The sequence below is a fragment of the Gavialis gangeticus genome, unplaced genomic scaffold (genome assembly GCF_001723915.1).
Source record: "Gavialis gangeticus isolate Ggan-Ray unplaced genomic scaffold, GavGan_comp1, whole genome shotgun sequence".
NCBI lineage: Eukaryota > Metazoa > Chordata > Crocodylia > Gavialidae > Gavialis > Gavialis gangeticus.
The window spans coordinates 16,007,068-16,027,555 of NW_017728994.1; the positions used below are offsets into that span (position 1 = coordinate 16,007,068).

Here is a 20,488-nt window from a genome sequence, read left to right on the forward strand (position 1 = left end):
AAAAAAAAAAAAAAAAAAAAAGCATTGGGCCCCTTGCTGCTTCTGCTTTCAGCAGGCGCCTGCTGAAAACAGAGCAGCAAGGGGCCCGATCCTTTTCTTCTGCAGAGCCTTCCTACCTCTCCTGTAGGCAGGGGGCGAGCTGACAGCTGCAACATGTTGCAAACTAAACTACATCTGAATGTAGTTTAGTTTGCAATGATGCAAAACTCATCTAAACCATCATGTGTACAAGCATCCTAAAAGACTACATGAGAGATGTATAGCATAAGGCATAAGCAAAGGGCTTACTTCATCAGATGCTTCATTTAAAAAGTTTTTAAAATCTTAAAAAGAATAAAAACAGCCAGTTACCTACCATTATGGTTACCTACCATATAAATTGCTACTCTTCTGTTACATCCTCCACCTCAATTATTTGCCAGACAAGGGAAGTATTCCTACTTGTCCACATGCTTGCTATCCTCTACCAGAAACGTACAGTAGAGACCCAACTTCACTGTTTGTCTTAGTGTCCTCTACTTCTGCTCAGTAAGATGAAATGTAAACTTTCCTAGCAAGTTTCCTTTCAACAGTCCTAGCATGGATATCCTGATAGCTAGGAATAAGGAAAAAGCAAAAGCTAGGAAGCAGAAAAATGTAAACTAGTATATTAGTCCTGTCAAATGTAGGGAGATAATCATAGCTCTCTGCAATTTGGTGGAGCTGGATCCCAGATACTGAAATAGCAGATACAGCAACAACTACATTTTTTTCCCCCTACCTGCCTCTACAGCTACAATAGAAGTTTTAGTAGGGGAACTGTGACACCCCAGTGAAAGGACCTCCTTCTACTGTAAAACCCCTGTTATCTGGCACAAGGGGGGAATGGGGGGTGCCGGGTATCTAAAAATGCCGGTTACCTGAGGCTGGTGGCTTTTGGCCCCACATGAAGCAGGTGGGGAGGGAGGGGGGCTGGTGGTGGCTGCATGCAGAGCGGCTGCAACATAGGGTGGTGGGTGGCGGCAGTGGCTGTCTCCTGCGAGCTTCTCCCTCCTCCCTGCCCGTATCTGGCTGGCCAGCTGGAATTTCTGGTTAATAGAATGTTCCAGTTACTCAAATGCCAGATAACAGGGATTTTACTGTATTTAAAATACTTAGTAAGTCATCCTTTTTCCTTTGCTGCCTCAGTTTTTTATTGCCACCTGTAACCGGGGGCCTTCCCAGGGCTGGTTAGATGTTGGTCTGCCCACCTATTTCTGGGCTAACCACCTGCCTCTCTTACCTGCCATACCTTGATGGAAAAATGATTACGATGTTACTCAGGTGGGAGGCTGCTCATTTAAGACCCTGATGACCAGGGGTGATATCCCCAGCTCCAAAGCTTCCCCAATACTGGGGCCCATGCCTCACAGATAGCATCCTAGGCAGCTAAACTCTCCTGTAACCCTTTTACCTCTGTGGCTGTGAACCCCTCTCTAGGACTTTTGGCTTCCCTTTAGGCCCTGACCCCACCTTCAGGCCAGTCAGAATCCCAAGCCTCTTGCTTTGGGCTCCTGGCCCTTTTGACCCCCCTTGGGTCCTGGCCCCAGTATGGACCAATTTGAGGGTTCATCCAGTCAGATCTGAACCACATGCCTTCTCACCCTCACAACTCCACTGGATCAAGTGAGCTTCAGGCCTCTCAAAGATCTCACAGGGCTGGTCTTTCCCCAGCTGGTACTATGCGGTGGCTGGAGGTTATCAGGTGCCTCCTACTCAGCTTTCACCAGGGAGGTTCATGGTCCTGGCATTTCCTGGGGCTGCTGAGCCATTGGCAGTCCCACCAGGCCTCTCTATCCTGGCATGGTGCAGTTTTAGGTCATGCCCAGGACCTGGGGCCCCCTCCATGCCCATAGCCCCAGACCATATACTTCCAAGTTCTTGTCCCAAGGGGCTCGGCAGGGAGATGTTGTTCCCCTGCTGGCTGGTCTCAAACTGTTCCTCTTAGCACAGAGAGCAGAGCATTAAATGGCCACCCTCATCAGGCACCTGCGACCTCCCTAGCCTAGCCCTTAAAGTAGCAGGCACTAACAGTGCCCTGCCACACCACCCAATCACAATATAAAATTGGAGGAGAAAATTTTGTTTTTAGATTTCCTTTTAATTTCCTCTTGAAATGGAAAGTATAAAAATAAAACAAACAAACAAAAGCAGAAAAGCAGAGCAAAATAGTATCCAAGGGGAACCATGTACACTTTCTGAGAGTGCATAAATGACTTGGGCATTTAGTGTGCCCATACATGTACTCCGACATGTTCTGATTAGAATGCTCCAGAGTGCTGCAGAATCTCATGTACGAGTTTTAGTTAAAGCGCGCTTGCAGCCATTTTGAAATGTGGGATGCTAAATACATGAGAAGCTGTGGCGTTTTAATTAAAAACAGCTCCCAAGAGCTGCTTTAATTAAAATGCCATCATCCCCCACCCCAGAGCACATGTATAGGTACCCTTAAACTCTTAAGTGGGTTATGTACCCTGGCAAGGTTTACCTAATTTTTTTTAGATGGGCTTGAGCAACAATCATCCTTCACAAGGTCTCAACATTCTGAGGGTTAGGCCTACCTTTTATATTCAGGAGGCCTGCCTTTTATGTTCAGGTAAGAAGCACTTCATTAAGTTCTTAAGAATTCTGTGATTAGTAGAGCCAGCCTTACAGACAGAAACCAACTTACCGTAATACCTAAAATCCTAATGGCCAGTGCTACCACACAGTCAAACAGAACCTTTTTTACAATCAAAGCTTTAAGCTAAAATTTTCTTAACTTCCCATTCAATTTTGGAAAATTAATGGAATGGAGGGGAAAGATATATAAGCCTTTGCCAGTTAGTATTTCTCATTTTCCCTCCAGTTCTCTCACACTAGGAATAAGTATAATTCTTACCACAAGCAATTTCACATCTCTGATATAACATGGTAAGGAAAAACTTAATTTACCACAGTTGGCCCAGTCCTGTAACCCTGGCAATCTTTGTAATCAGGACACACATCTGTGGTGCTTCCACTGCTGCTGAAAAGTGTGTTAACTCTCTCTCTGCCATCTGATGGGTTCTACATCTGTCACAGCTCAAGTGAAGTATAAGTGTCATGGTCATTATAAGAGCAGTGGACTGGTTTTGTCTCTGATACTTTATGTATGTTTATATTACAAGGCAGTGCCACGCAAGAGCTAGTTGCCTAGTTGCCTGCCCTACTTCATGCTAGTACTTGCAGTATCTAGTAGCTTGTTCAGAGCTAGCTTGTGCATCTCTACATGACACCGCATTGTACCATCGTGGACATAACTAGTGTGTGACCCTGGACAAGTTACACTTTTTCTGAGTGGAACTGATTTGTGGAAATGTCTTTCTAACACCTCCTTGTTTTTGTTCAAATCCAATATGACTACGGCTCTTAATCTTTTATCCCACCTTCTTCTATCTCCCTCTATCTCCTTTCTTTTTGTCTGCTGACAATACAAAGATAACTCTCATGCCTTCATTTCAGGCCTGTATCTTGGATGTCATCTTTGACTTGAACCTTTCCCTCGTGGCTAGGGACAGAAGTTACACATAAACTGGTATAAGTGATCCAAAATTAGTTCAGATCTGTACCACTTCAGAAGTTCAGTGAATATAAACCACTTTCAAAAGGACTGAAACCAGTTTAAGATAAACTTGGATGAATGTAGTATCAGACTTAACTGATGTAGGTTAAATTGGTTTGTTGAACTTTTGTCCCAGATCCACTTTAGATTCAGGTTAATGCACAGTTCCCCCAGCCTCCCAGGATGCTTTGTGCCTCCCCTGCAAGGGTGGTCAGGTTAGCCTTGGCCCAAGCTGTTCCAGCTGAACAGGAAGACATGCTTTAGCACCCCCCAGCTTCTGGCCTGGGCCACTGCAAGCAAGTGGCTGGATTTCTGGAATCAAAAGTGAATGTCTGTTCACTTGCTTATCGGTTCAATCTACACAGCCTAAACTAACCTGTGAAGATTGAATTGATTCAGCCTCAGGCTTTTTGACTGTCTGTACTTAGCCCTTATGTCCAGCCTCTCTTTAAGTGTGGCAGGTGTTTTTTGTATAATGTTTCTAAAATAGAAACTTTCCTTTACATTCCCTTAGCTAAAACTCTCCTGAAAGCTCTTATATCGCATCTTGATCACTACAAAGTCTGGCTACTTACAGACATTAAAAAATCCATGCTTTCCTGGAAGAAGCAGGGTGTTACTTCAGCCCAGCTCTGCAGCATCTCTATAGATTGGGCACTTCAGCGGGGCTTTTTGGCACTTTTATCTAAAGCTGAATCAATCAGCAATTAGATAAAAAACATTCAAAAAACACCACCAATACACCTGATTTATACAGACATTGGGCAAGCCGGCTTCAACTAATGTGCTGCCCCCTTTGGTCATGTGCTGGGCTTGGTGCAGGAGTGTGCTGGGTTTAAAGTAAAGTACCTTTTTTGACATCTGCAAGCAGCTGATTTGACTAAAATAATCTGATCTGGGCAGAAATAGTAGCCTTGAGGCCTGTTCTTAGGTTGTGATAGAATGGTATATTACTCAGCCCTAGAGTTATCTTCAGTCTCCTACCATAGCTTCTCTCCAGATTTCACACTCCATATGTACATCCAGCTTTCTATAAAATAAGAAAAGTAAATATTTTGCAATAGTGTTGTGGGGTTTTATTTTTCAATGTATGTGAAGTACTTTGACAATCCTCTGTTAAAACAAACTATTAAAAAGTGATGTTTTGGATTATTTAAGTGTTGGTGAGGGAAAGTGTCTCCTAAGGGTAGAAGAGCTTTCTTAAGTCTTTTAATTAACAATACTGTGGCATCTTCAGAATTTTTCTCTTAACAAACTGCTGTTAAGAAATCTTCATGCCAATGGAATCCTATAAATCCAAGAAAATACAGTGATTGTCTCAGGTGTCCTTAGTCACTTGATCACCAAAACTGTTAGTATCTTGTAATTGCTTACTGAGATAATTTTTATTTTCAAAATGCTCAGACTTAACTTCAAAGACAAAGAGCCTGCTTTAAGCCATGCGCCAATCTAACACTAAAAGAAGGACTCCTGTAGGATGCAATTATGGGATATTCAGGTTGGAAGCGTAGCTGGAGGCCCCAAAACTCATTGCAGCTTCACTGAGCTATGCACTGTGTAAACACAAAATACAACCAGCCTTTCCCCAGGATAGTCAAAAGGGGCTCCTGTAGATGTGCAGATCCTGTAGATCTGCTTCAATGTGCTGGAAATCCAGCGTGTCAGAGCAAACTCAAATTTGATTAATCAAATTTGCTGGAGCACAGAAATTAATGTGCTCTGGCAGCCTTCTACAGCACATGTATCAGTGTTGCCATGCATCCCTGTGTTCCAGAAATGGCAGTGAGGGGGGTTTGAAATAAAATGTGTGTAATGAGCTTTAGTTCAAAGCACCCCACCACCATTTTTTCAGTGCAGGGACACATAAGCACTTTCAATTAACACGGCTTGCTAACTGAAGTGCCCAGCACCACATCCCACAGCATGTGAAAAATGCCCAGGGAGCCTTGATAGTTGTAACTGCAAGCTCAGGATTCCACAGAAGTCCAATGGTAAAGTCTGAAATAGAACCCAGGGTTCCTGACTCCTAATCCTGTGTTCTAGCTGCTAGAACAGAGGTCTCCAAATTTTTTCTTATTACACCCTTTCAGATTTACCAGCTGTCTGCTTACCCCTACCAGCATACATTTTATTATTTAACCCCTTAAATGCCAATTATTATTATAATGAAAATCAAATTCGCCATTACACAATTTCTCCTGTGTACCCCCTAGAGATGTCTTGTGTATCCGCAAGGATACGCGCACCACAGTTTAGGAACCCCTGAGCTAGAACATACTGACTTTCAGCAGTTGCAGCTGTGTAATTGAACTGTATGGTCCACCTCCCCCCTGGTGTGGGTAGGGGGACTGCACTGCACACCATGGATGCATACAGACATTCAGGAGGTTAGAGGGAAGTTAGATCATGTTAAAAATGGCCAACTGATCTAACTTAGTTCACTCAGGTGTGGACCTTACACTTAGGGCACAGATAGACGTGCAGCTCCCTGCTGCAACTCAGAATGCTTTGCAGGAGGTGTTCTGAGCTACAACAATCTCCTGGACCAAACAGAAGTTGACTGTTGGTTCCAGGGAGAAGAAGAATCTAGCTGATGGTTGGGAGGCTGCATCTGGTTTCTCCTAGCAACAGCCTCTCCTCCCTCCCAGCCTGTTCCTGTTTTCATAATGGGAGGGGGGAAACGGAGTAGACGAACTCGTTCTAGGGCAGAGGCGGGCAATTACTTTGGGTGGAGGGCCACTTACTGAGTTTTGGCAAGCCATCAAGGGCCACATGACAGGCAGCCAGGGGCAGATAAATATTAATTTTCTCAATTTTTTAGGGGTCCCTAGGGCTGGATGGAATGGCCTGGCGGGCTGCATCTGGCCCCTGGGCCACATTTTGCCCACCCCTGTTCTACGGGTTCCCCAGCTGGCACTGGAGGTTGGGGTGGGTGAATTGGAGCTCCCCACCTCTTGGGGCTCCAATACACCCACTCTATCCTCCAGCACAGGCAGAAAAAACCCCAGACTGAACTCCCTTTGCTCCCTTTCCCCCCTCCTATTCTAAAACAGCTACAGGTTGGGAAGCAGTACAGGCACAAGTTACAGAAGACACTATGTTTTAAAATGTGTTCATCTGAACCCTCATACAATGAGGCTTTGGATTTTCCCCTAATTGGCTATTTTTAAGCAGTCTGCAGCTGTGCATTTGTGTTTGGTCATGGCTATAGATCACTTTCTGTGGCCAGATCAGGTGAAAATTGTCATCTCTGTCTGCGCCAACAGTTTCCTAGTTAGGTTGATCTAAGTGTGAACTGTACAGAGGATGCATCTACATGAGAGGCTACATCGCTGTAGTGTCAGCAGGCACTAATGACATTGCCACTACCACACAGTAGCAATGAGCTACTGCTCAGTAGCTCATTGCTACTGCACAGTATGGTTGAAAATGATGCATGCGCCACCGTGACTGCATAGTCCTAGCGAGTAATGCATAGTCATTTAGTACTTGCTAAAGCAAGTACTAAATGACTGTGCAGTACCAACGGTACAGCTGGGGGCACGTATAGATGCACCCAGAAGTTACTAAAAATGGTTGATCCAATCTAAGTTAAACCTACATCTGAGGTAGTCTGACTTAGATCAGGTTGGCCACTTCTAGACTGATCAAACTGTCCTGAGCGTCTGTGTGGTTCACAGTGCAGCCCCAGGGCTGTGAAAGGCCAGATGCTGCCCTTAGCTCCAGGGCTGTGCTCTTCCTATCCATCCTTCTGGTACTGGACTATTTTTAGCACCCCAGGCCCTTGCCCCACCAGCAGGTGGACAACTCCCTCCCCTGCATGAACCAACCAGTCCTCCTCCCCTCAAACCCCCAATCCCACAAACCACTCCTGGTGCCCCTTTTATAATTGTTCACTAATGCCAGGTTATAATAGTTGAAAATCATGTAGACAACCAATGTTTAGGGCTCTTCAATGCAGATATCTCCACATGACTCTATAATCTGACCATCACATCAGCTCAGCTGTTTGTGCAGAAATCCTGAAGTTTCTCTGAGAGTCACGTAACTGTTATTGCACATTAATTTCACAGATTCACTGTGTATCTCAGCTTCTACATATACATTTTAAGAAATGTATACACAGTTTTAAGTGATATATATCTGGCCCTCATTACAATTGTCTGGCTAACAGCAGTGAAAAAAATAAAGGCATAGGAGGGGTCTGATTCTGGGTCTTCCATCTGTGTAATTCCATTGAAGATAGTGAAGTTATACTAGTGTAAAACTAGTGCGAGAGAAGAATCAGACCCATGCAAATTTCCCTACAGAATCCTGAAGAATGTATTCTTCCCTTTCCTAGATGGGAACCAACATCCATGCACTGGTCCTGTCCTCACAACAATATATTGCCATGTTACAAAACCTTGGAAGCGGGGGAGAGACTTGAACATTTTTAAAGTTCCTACCAGCCATTTACTGTTCTGTTGTACCCAAGGCAGTTAAGGAGAATGGATGATTGTTATCACTATTAGGAATATTAACTTCTCTATAGGTGGTTATAAGTTTCCTGCCCTTCTGAAGCTTCAGAATGGCAAATCAGGATTTTCTTGGTTTTGATCTGCAGGAGGAAAGTGTCTCCATGGAAGAGAAGACAATAAGTGGGCAGTTGCCAATTATCAGGAAATGGTTAAATCAGAGCTGGTTTCCCCAGAAAATGCAAGACAGATGAAGATCTGACTGCCTTTTATTATTTTGAATTCAGGACTCTGTATTTACTGTCCTATTAACCCGATTGTAAACTATCAACTATATTACATCTTCCTTCCTTTTCTTTTTTTCCTTGGTTTCCATATTGTTCTTTGAAATAGTTTTGGACATCAAAATGTTCCCTTCTGTGGGTCATCCTGCCAGTGTTTTCCTTGCACAGTCTGGGCACACTAAAACTGTGGAACATAGGAAAGCAATCATTGCTTTGTTGCATGGTTGAGCTAAGCCAGGGGTGTTGGCTGGAGGGCCACTTAATAAGTTTTGGTCAGCTGTTGAGAGTGCACACATAAAATGAATGGTGTTTAACAACAGCTATACTTAAAAATTGTTATGGCATTTATAGTATAAAGTTTATAAACTTTATACTATAAATGCCCCAACCAGTTTTCTGCACATTACAATATTCCCACACATAATTTCAGAAAAAAGTTCCCAAATTACTACACATTTCCAGTTTTCTGTACAAAAAACTCACCTTTCCAAACATTTCCAGAAAAAGTTCGCATATTACCACACAATTTTCCAAATATCATATTTTCATAAACATTTCCACAAAGCAGTTCCCAAATCACCACAGACTGTTTTCACACAACCCCTGACTCCTGTGCTATGGCAGTGCCTGGTGCCAGGTCCTGTTCATGGCCCGCGCATCCCACCACTCCAGCCATGCTGCCATTTGCCTGGTGTGGGCTGTGCCACGCTCCCCGTTATGGAACAAGGCCAGGTGATGCTGGGCCGCACTAGGCATGCTGTGTCCATCACTGCTTGGAGAACAGCGTGGCTGCTGTGGGCTTCCTGAGAGTGGTGGATCCACAGTTGCTGCACACGGCGGCTGCAGACCACAACTGGAGTGCTGCTCCCCTCCTGCAGACAAGGATCGTGGTGAAGCATTGTGACCTGCTGTTCTCTAGTGGACAGGTGCACGTATAGCAGCCAGAACTGCCATGTACAGCAGTGGTTCTCCATCCTTCATGTTGTTTCCACACTTAATCACAATAACAATTATTAACATGGTAATGAATGTGCTACAGATCTCCCCAAAACTATCTGTGTGCCAAATAGAATCAATTAGCTCACGCTGGGCTAAAAGAACTGCAGTGAACTCAGTAGTTTCCCCAGCAATGGATGACCAGATCCATTATGCTATCTTTAAAATTACAACTGAGAAGCCTCTGCATTAATGGTTCATATATTGCTTTCACAAAGTATGCAGCTGTGTTCTTAATGAAAAACTCTCTTAAGTTCGTTCTCTATTTTTAGCTGCTGCTGTAATCACTCTCAAAAACCTTTAATACAATACTGTTTTTCTTTTTGGTGTCATTGCAGGCGCTGAGTAGCAGTTTATACAAGAGTGCATCACCCTATGGCTCCCTTAATAACATAGTGGATGGGCTAAGCTCTCTCACTGAGCATTTCTCTGACCTATCCCTCTCCTCTGAAGCCAGAAAACCCAGTAAGAGGCCACCTCCTAACTACCTGTGTCACCTCTGCTTCAACAAGGGACACTACATCAAAGACTGCCCCCAGGTAAGGGATGTAAAAGTCTGGAAATTCTTCATTGAATCACTGTTCTATCAGGACAGTGACTGGAACCTAATTCTAATTCTTGGGGTTTTTTTGGAGCAACTTTGTAGCAATACCTTGAAAAAAAGTGCCAGGCATAAATTCTTTTAATCTCTTCTTTATAGTGAGACTAATGGCAAAACTCATTTTACTCACCCAACCACCATTTAAAAAAAACTACTCACCTGAGTCATATGAGTGTACAGATTTTGGCAACTTTAAATATGGTTACCACATAATTTTCCAGTTTGGAGATAATGCTAAATGTTTTAAAGCAGCATGTCTTTAGTCATTTTGGCTGTGATATAACGTGCAGCATTGTGTACTGAGTGGTGGAAAAATGGAGGAACTGCTGCATCAGGTGAAAATCTTGAGTCACAGTTGCAGTAGCATGAGGTCCAGGTAGAGCTGGTGCAAAATATACCTGGCCTGGTTAATTGTACTCAGCCACAGCTGCTGATGGTACCAAGCTTCACAAAGAGCTTTTGCAAGGACAAAACTACTAACTATGTATTGTTTTAAAAATGAGGTCCAGTACAGCATACACTAAAACCAGTTTGTGATTTTCTAAATTCTAAAAATCCAAACCACAATATGCCAGGTTTCTCTGTCGTCTCAGGTTTCAGCTTGGCACAGCTAGGGAGTCCTGGCTCCTGCAGACGTAGAGTTGGCTCACAGCTCCAACAGGCATGCTACTTAAGTCCTGAGGAAAAAAAAAAAGTGCTAACAGTGTTCCAGAAAAACAGATGTGCACATATCCTCTTCACCATAGTTTTCTCCTCCTGGCTTCCGAACATATAACCTTTGTTCTCTCAGGAGAACTGACTATAGTACATGGCAGCTAGGGATGTCAGGAATATAAAAGCCAAAAAATGTGGGCAGCCGGAGTGATTTCCAGATAAGCAAGGTCAGCATGAAATGGAATATAATGTCATAATTTTTCATTGAATGTATTCTTATAGCAGTTATAGAAAGGTGAACTATATAGCTGGTGTTATCTCTATACAGATCTAGATCTATATGCCCAATTATTTTAACAGAAGCCATGGGACAAAAAAATAACCCACAGCATTCTTCAAATGTACTTCAAAATACTTCACATTGTATTGTGTTTCTTGTGATCCTATGAGACCAAATATAGAAATACTCAGGCTTTGGTGTTTTGACATTTAATATATTCTTTAGTTTCTGCTAGCAAAACTTATGGTTATGGTAATGTAATATCATACATTGTTTAAAAAAGGGATAGAAACATACTAATTACTGCTATACTAAATATACATTGCAGTGGACTGTAATGCAACACTGTATGAAATATTTGAGATGTACAGAATACCAGACTAGTAAATGAAGCAGGTCTCTTAACAGTCAATACATACAGGGCAGTGCCTTGCATGGAAGTCTCATTTGAATGTATCAGCAATTTCTTGAGTAGAAATTCATTCCAGATCATTCAATCAAGTCACCTCTACTGCAGGCAACCCCATCAGATAATGTCTTCCATAAACTCATCAAATTCCATTTTAAAAGAAAGTAGGTTTTTTGCAGCTATTTCTATTGGAAAGTTGTTCCAGAAACTCAGTGTTCCAATGATTCAAACCTTCTTCTAACTTCCAACTAAAAGACCAAATTTACAGTAATCTGTTCTTGTGCCAAAATAACTTTTTTACGTTAAATAGACGTTTTCCCTCCCTAGTATCTACCCTTTGATATATTTATAGAGTGCAATGATATCCTCTCTCAGCCTTTGCTTTGCAAGGCTAAATAAGCCATCTCCTTTAATCTCCTCTCAGAAGATAGGCTCTCTGTTCCCTGATCATCCTCAGAGCTTCCATGCACCTGTTCCAGTTTGAATTCATCTTTTTGAAAATAGCTAACTAAAACTGTATACAGCATTCTGATGAGGTCTTCCCAGTGCTTTGCAGGCATGTCTACTTCTTTGTATCAGTGGGCGTCTACACATGTTTTTATGTGCATCTAAACTTAATGCGCATTAGTCTAATGCACTGTAAAGCGATTTAGGCGTGCGTCTGCACATGCATGCACCAAGGTGCATTAATGTGGGTGTGTGGGACTAAAGTTAGTTCCGAGTCAATGGACACACACTGCGTTAATGCACATTAGTGCGTCTACATGTTCGCTAATGCAAGTTAGCTATTCACGTATACATTTGATACCTGCTTTAAGCCTAAAATTGCCATTTTAAGGAGCATTAAGGGTGTATAGATGTGCACCCTTTATGTGCCTTAAATTGGGTTAATGCATATTAAATGTGCGTGTATAAACACGCCCAGTGTGTACTTTTATATTATATGCAGGGGGAAGGTGTTATGAAAGTAGGTGAGTTTGGGCTGCATTATCTAACACAGACTCCAACTTTATAAAGTACTTAAGCACAAGTACCTTATCAGAAGCTAAGCTTGTAGCTATGTGCTTCCTTGAATTCAGATGCACTTAAACTTTCTTAAAATGTACTTAAGTGTTCCGGTGAATCAGGGGTCTACAAACAAATAGCCTGAATCCAGAATCAGATCCACATAGGATGACCATTGTGACCATGTGGCACCCCCCGACTTCAGTGGGACTCTACACAAGTATACAGTTACAGCAGATCCATGTGCAGATCAGGGTCCATGTTATAAAGACCCTCACTATCATCACTCCTTCTAATTGGCATTGATTTATTCCCCCATGCACAGAATAATAGGTTTAGCAGGTTAATGTTTAATTGCTCCCAACACTGTTGAAAATAAAAGCTATTTTGCATATGGTACAATGGTTTAAAAAAAGAAAATAACTTCATATTTATTTGAATTATATTTAAATTTGGATGGAGAAGAGAGAAAAGCTGGTTTGGACAATCTACAATTCAGTAAATCACAATGTAATTTAATTCTTTTTTTTCTTTTATGTCATCACCTAATAAGAAACAGATATTGACATGGAGCTTGTTATGGAGATTTTCCTGCATAACAAAAATTGCATAACAACTCTGAGACTTTTTGTCCTCCCTTTTTTCTCCCAGTTTTAAATGCATTAAAGGCATCTTTGCTTTTCCAGTTGCCATGTAGGCTGATAGAACTATGATGGAAATATAAATTATTATTTCAAGTTATACCATAAGTGATGGCCCTCATCCCTGAGGAATAAATGAATTTCAGATAAAATCTGATTTCCAATACCTCAAACATCCCAAGATCTTTTAAATTTGGAATTACACTTTGAACCGTTTGCATCAGAACTGAAAGTTACTTTTGTAATGCTTTTATAAGGATTTTGAAGTCCCCAAAAATTACTGTGAAATCATTTCCATCTTCCCTTTCTGGCTAGGTACAGACATTCAAAAAGCCCGAAGAGGAATCGATCTAAGTTATACGGTTTTCTGTAATCGGCATAGTTCAGATTGGTAGCAAACAGAAAACACATTCGTTGGGGGAGGAGGGAAATCTTAAACTGGGTTCCACAATTTTTAAACCAATCTATGTGTGCTGAACTTCAGTTCTCTCAAGATGAGTATAGACTAGTTTCTGAACACTTATACTGGTAAAAGTGTAATATCTGTTCCTGACCTTAAGCACTGCAATTATTTAAATAGTCAGGACTCCGGGGATTATTATTTGGACAAGGGATATGGATATCTATTGCATGGTACCCCAAGATTTTGAAAGCCCTTATTACATAGAACTTCTGCTCTAAAACCTTGCCAATATAGTTTTGTCATCACTTAGCATCAGAGACCATAAATGTGGACATTTGTTGTTGAAAAGGTCTTGATTGGATTTGTTTCAAGTCCTCACTATCTGAAGGTTAGAAAACAACATAAGATCATACTAAAGTAACAAAAGGTTTAAACAAAGAATTGTTTGAGACATCATGACTTGTGTAGTATTTTATTCTACTTAACTAGACAGTTGGTGATACTTATTTTACAGAAAGACAACAGGCCACATTTTTCCCGGTACAATGAAACTGACTTCAGTTAAATGAGACTGATTGTGACCCTGTATATCTTTATAAAGCAAAAGCCCTCATTTTTATTTTGTAGAAGTATTTTAATATTCTCTCAGACATTAAAAAGTATTTTCCAAAATTAGTTCTCTCCTCTGTACAAAATTGGTTCTCTTCTATGTTTGCTAACAGGTTTGTTTACTTTTAAAGACTTATTGTTATTATGGAAAGTTTGAATATTTGAGTATAACATATTTGTGTATGTATACACACTTACACACTTATACATAGGCACATCTATATAGACTAGTGGTTCCCAACCTTTTTTTGCTGTGACCCTAAATTGGCCACCAACAGGACCACCTGACCTGCCATCTTGGGGGCTGCTGGGAGCAGAGTGCAGTGGCAGTGGCAGCCCAGAGGCATGGGTGGGGGTGCCGGCATTGCTTACTTTGTGCACAGCGGCCCTGCCCCACCCACCCGCCGGTCCCCGGCCCCGTGCATGGGTGTGTGTGCAGGCCCTTCGCGACCCTACTGAGGACCCCTGCAACCCTGATTTGGGTCACACTCCAAGGTTGGGAACCAATGATATAAATGTGTACACATATGTGTATATAAATATGTATTTCATATTTACAGCCATACACACTCACACATTTTTAAAAGTACAATAAAATTATAATTTAGAACATAAAAAAAAAATCAGCCTGGATTTACATCACATTAAATATATGGTAAGAAGCAAATATTAACATAATTATAAGCAGGGATCCTGGTTTTCTCTGATAAAAAAAATCACAAATCCTCTGATAAAAACACCAAAATCCACAATTAAAATGAAACAGCACTATATAGGTATCTATTCAACACAATGTTTCATTGATATATTTACAATTTTAAAGCAGTTTGGAAGCCTACAATCACTATAAGAAATTCTAAGTACTTCTAAATTTCGGTATTTGATTTTGGGTTTTTTATCATGGAAAATCAGAGCTTTCCCTGCCCCCTTAGCTCACAGAACACAGGTCCAGGTCCCTCACTCCCAAGCCAGTCTTCCAGTTCTGCTGGTGCCCCTCATTCCCTCCCCACAGGCCCCCAGCCCTGCTGGTGTCTCTCACCCCCTAGTCCCTGCCCTGCCCCCAGCCCTGCCGGAGGGGCTCCTGGCTGCCAGGGCTACAGGACCAGGAACCCAGGTCTTCAGTCCCCTGCCCCTCACAGCAGTGCCTAAGCTTCAGCTGCTGCCTGCTAGAGGCAGCGGTTGCTGCAGCATAATGGAGTGTGGAGCCAGGCTCCCCCTCCCCCACAGGCAACACAGCCAGAGCGGAGTCTGTGGGGAGGTGGGTACAGGTTGCCTGCTGTGGGCTCAGGTGGGGTGGGTGGCTCCCTGCTGCTGCACACACTCCTGAGGGGCCAAGGGATCCATGCCTACCAGATCTGTGAATGGAACAGGGACGGGGCGGGTGCGGGCTGCCCACTGCAGGCTTGGGCTCCCCGCGCTTCCCCAGGGGCCTCTGCAGTCCAGCAGATGGGACCCAGCATGGCAGGCAGAGTGGGGCCAGGCTTCTTGCCAGTGAGAGCTCCACATCACCCTGGTGGCACACCCTTGCCCATCCTGTAGCAGCAAGGGACACAACCCTACGCCACTGTCCCTACTGCTGCCAGACATGCGGGGGACACCTCGCCAGGGCAACATGGGGCTTGCAGCAGCAAGGAGCTTCTCTCCCTGGCCCCACTGTGCCCTCCATGCTGGACCCCACCCACTGGGGAGGGAAGCAGGACTGGGAGCCCAAGCCTGCAATAGCCAGCCTGCTACTACATGTACATGCACATGGCGCTCCCTGCCTGACTGCCCTTGTCCATCTCCCGCCAGCCCCTTGAAGGCTGGAACTCTGCCAGCCTATGGAGAGCTCTTTGCAAAAGTACAAAATCTGCATGTTTCTATGTTAAAATGAGAAATCCGTGTTTTTCTCAGGTAAAAGGGGAAATCAATGTTTTTCTCTGTTTTCCCATGGGAAATGGAAAACTCAGATCCCTGATTATAACTAAATTATATTAGCTGTATGTATTATAGCTAGATTCTCGGCTGGTATAAATTAGGATATATCCATTCACCTTCACCTAGTTAAGCCATTTCTCAGGAGTTGAAGATCTGGCCTTATATCTTTGAAATACAGTATGAACTGATCAACCCTTCTATCCAGAAAAAAAGAGATTAATTTGCAAACACTTTTACACATGCTTGTATATATGTATAGGCTTATACTCTGTTTATACCTTCTAATGCATTAGACGGATTTGGGGCTTTCAGCTTCCCTCTTTATAAACTAAATTTCACTCTTATAAATTCATTTTGTTCCACATTATACCTAAATTATGCTGTTGTATAAATTATACACATTTGGTGGCATCAATTGAATTTTACATGTGACATCTTTAATAACTCTGCTTGAAAAAATTGTGGTAAATCTTTGCTTGTTTGTTTTTTCTTATAACGCTATGTTTAGCCTAGCATTGCAGGTTTCTCAGAAAGCTTAAGAGACCAGCTGCATGTATTTCCATAGAACTGTTTTCAGATCATTACTAGTTTTGTTATGAAAACCTGCAAAAGTCTTGTTATGGTAACTCAGGGCAGTAGATTGTGATTTTCTAATATCCACTTTACCCGAGGAAATGTCAGCTATTTGAGATTCTGAAACCTCAAAGAGCACTCACTGATGTCTGTATTTTGAAATTCTAAATAACCTGCACATGGTGTACCTTCAAACCATTCAGCGGAGCAGCCAGTCACACAAAGTTTTATATGCAAGCAGAAAGCAGCTGATCCTAATTTGATAATGTCTTAGTTCAAATAGTCTGTGCTTTCATAGCACATTCACAGAGGTCAACTTAATATTTTTTTCTGCAGCAAGGGCCTTTTAATTTGAATAAAATGTTTGACACTCCTGTAGTTGTTTTCACAAATGACAGTGGTTTCTAATGCAAGTAGATAAGAGTGAACAGACACAGAGAAACCCCTCACCGCCTCTAGTCAATTTTGTTCATGCTGGTTCCCTGCCTAACATACTTCTTGATATAGTTTCCAAAAAGCCCATCAGAAAATTAACTCTCCATGATATGATATCTTCAAACCATGTCTCAGTCACTGACATTGATATGAGTATGAACCCTTTGTTTTGGAAAGTGGTATAAACTTAGACAAAGCTTTTTTAGACCAAAGATTCAATAGGCAAAAATTTTGGAATTCTGTTTTAGAAGCAGTTCACGGGTCACCCTACCTCTGCTTTTAGTTGCACTGAAAAAGAGATCAATATGGGAAGCTGAGTTAGCTCATGCCCTTCCATTAAACAGCTTCCGAGATGGCATAAGAAAGAAAAACTTCTCCAGAAAGAGAATAGATAGATCCTGTGGAGCAGTACTGTGGGCTACTGAATTATCAATATAAAACACATCCAATGTCAGTAATCAAGGCAAAATAAACTAAATCTGTTGATCTTTATTGATCTTCATTCATCACTTGGAGGATAGGAATGGCTGAACAGGTAGCAAATTTGCTCATGACACCAAGTTGGGTGGAGTTGTAAACACTTTGGAGGGTAGAGCTAGGATCCAGAATGAATTGGAGAAATAGTCCTAAATCAGGAATGTGAAATTCAACAAGGACAAATGCAAAGTCCTGCACATGAAACTGAATAACTGCATGCACAAATACAGACTGGGGAATGACTGGCTAGGCTGTAGTACTGTAGAGAAGGACAGGGGGGTCCTAGTGTGCTCCTGTTGCAAGAGAAGCCAACAGTATCTTGGGTTGTATTAATGGCAGTGTCACTTGCAACTCACTTGTAATTCTTCTGCTATATTCAGCAAAGGTGAGGCCTCACCTGAAGTGCTGTGTCCAGTTTTGGCCCCCACATACCTAGAAAGATTCAGGTCAGATTAGAAAGATTCCAGGGAAGAGAGTGACAAAAATTATGAAAAATCTGGGAAGCATGATTTAAGAGGAAGGGCTGAAAGAACTCAGATTATTTAGTCTGGAGAAGGGAAGATCAAGGTGGAATTTGATAACGGTCTTCAAGTACTTGAAGGCTGATAGAGGATGATGATAGTACTGTAGCCAGAGGGAGCTGGACTAGGAGCATTTGCCCCAAACTTCAGCAGAGGAAATTTAGACTGGACATTAGGAAAAACTTTTTCACTATGAAGGTTAAGCATTAGAACAGGCAATTTACAGAGGTTATAGAGTCTCAATCCTGCACATTTTCAAAAGCAGGTTAGACAAACATCTGTCTAGGATGGTTTTGTCAGAGATAATCATGACTTGAACAGGGGGCTGGACTCGATGACTTCATTAGGTGCTTTACAAGCCTGCTTTCTTATGATGTTAAAATACCCTCCCTGCTAGAATATAGGTAGGAAAAGTCAAATATAAAGAGTTGCCAACAAGACTAAAATATTCCAGGGGCATTTTTCCAGTAAAAATGGACCACTTCATGTGATTGTATGCACATTCTGGTGTATTTTGGGTAACTTGCACATATAATTAACTAAATTATTAAATCTCAGTGCTAATAGTCTATTCCTTAAGATACCAGGTCAAACTTCTACCAGATCTTTCCTGATAGGTTACCTCATAATAGTGCCATTAAGTATAATACTTAAGCTATTGCAAAGTTTAAAAAAAATGCATGAGAAGCAAAGCCTTATTACAGCAAAAAATCTAAATCTGTGAATGAAAAAATCTAAATCTGTAAGTTGGTCAAAACTTTTCCTCTTTCTGTGTGTGTGTGTGTGTGTGTGTGTGTGTGTGTGTGTGTGTGTGTGTCACATGCACACAGTCAGTCATTGGATAATGGGATCTCATTTTGTTAACGTAGCCTGTGTGTAGACGAAATGAGAGGCTTGTGTGCATGATACCATTAAAGCTGTGCAAAAGCATTTAGCCTGCTTTAAAGTGTTTGCACGCCTCAGCAGTGTATTGCGCATTAATTCCAGCCACTGTCAGAAATTCAGCGGTGTAATGCACCTTAAATGACTTGGGGCACAGCAAACTAAAACCCCCTCAAGGAGTTTTAGTTTGCTGTCGCTACAGCTGCAGAGCGAAGCACTGGGCTTAGTGCAGTTCTGCAGGAAGCCCTGCAGGCAGCCTGACAGCAGCCCAGGAAAGCAGGCTTTGCCCAAGAAAAGCAGTGAGCCTGATCTCTACCCCACCCAGACCCTGCCTGCCTGCCTGAGCTGTGCAGGGGCCTGGTGCTTCCCTCTGCAGCTACAGTGCCGCCTGGGACTACCCAAGCTGGGTGCCTGTGGGTGGGTGCCCCCTGAGGGGGGCTGCCGTGGAGGAAAGAACTAGCCCCACCCAGCAACCCAGGGACTGCTGTGCCAGCTGGCAGCTTACCTGCCTCTCCAGCAGGGAGATGAGAGTAAGTCAGCAGGGTGTGTGGACGACACAGGGGTTTAAATCAGCTTTAAATTGAAGCGGTGTTTTTTTAAAACCCACCGCTTCAATTTAGGGCCCCATTTCATCTGCACACACCCATAGATATGATCCTTCAGAGTATTTATTTCAAGAAAACAGTGACTTTCCATTTGGGAGATCAAAACAAAAGGTTACATTTGTAACCCGGGTGGTACTCCAAGAGGCATCCCCTCTCCAATTGAAGGGATCAGAGAAGGTGCACAAGCTCTGTGGGAGGTGTAGGGACTTTTCTCCCCCTATAGAGCAGAGCCAGACCACCAATGGGGACTTAACCATACACCTTTTAATGAGAGAATAGTACTGGGAACATAACCAGTGTAAACCAGGGGGTATAGGGGACACTACAATGCCCCGAGGGGGCAGGATTCAACAAAGGTTAGACACTTACAATCATAGACATATTCATCCAGTTGACAAAAGACACGGTTAACAAAATATAAAACACAAACAACAGAACAAACAATACTGGTTGGCAAAATATAAAAAGGCACAAAAATGTCAGATAACAAGGTACCTGGAGGGGAGAACACAATGACCCCTTTCCACTACTACAAAGATTTTTCTCTGTTACTTCACTCACCCCAACTAGGGCATGAACTTGAGTCTCCCATGTGGTAAGCAGGAGCTCTACCACACAGCCACCAGTGCTGGTATTATGGCAGTCTACAGGTCTTGACCTTTCTGGAGCCCCTGCCTCACATCAAGCTGCCTGGCCTCTTATTGGAGAAACTGGAAGCAGACCTGGGAACCTCTCAGGTCACTGCTCAGATCCTTGCTGGAGCTGGGGAGCCTCTCCTGCCGGCTGCATACCACACTGTTGTGGGTCCAGCTACTGCCTGCAGGTCCCACTTCTTCAGGTGCTTCTGGGGTAGCTGCTCCCAGCCCACTGGCCCAGGTCTTTAAAGCTCCTTCCTTGTGGTCCCTCACTAGTCTCCCTTGCGTCAGCCGCGCTGCCCCTTTTATCCCCCTCCAGGTGACCCAAGGGGCCAATCAGGGAACACGGGGGTGGGGAAGGGGTGAGTCCCTGGGCCCTGATTGGGGAGGAAAGGGAATCCCAAGTCCTCCAATCATCTTTTACCCTTTTAAAACCCCTGGGCTAGGTCACTGCTAGCTAGCTTGTCACACATTCAAGCTTACTTTTCAGGCAAATACTGTAA

General features: G+C 42.9%; 1 protein-coding gene across 1 annotated transcript in view; it reads left to right on the forward strand.

The window, feature by feature from the left end:
• The window catches only part of ZCCHC24 (zinc finger CCHC-type containing 24), a 285,478-nt gene that overhangs the window by 79,744 nt on the left and 185,246 nt on the right, over window positions 1–20,488 (forward strand). Inside the window, exon 2 of the mRNA XM_019502098.1 lies at window positions 9,677–9,877. Coding sequence (XP_019357643.1) covers window positions 9,677–9,877 — 201 coding nt within the window. The remainder of the gene's footprint in view (window positions 1–9,676; window positions 9,878–20,488) is intronic.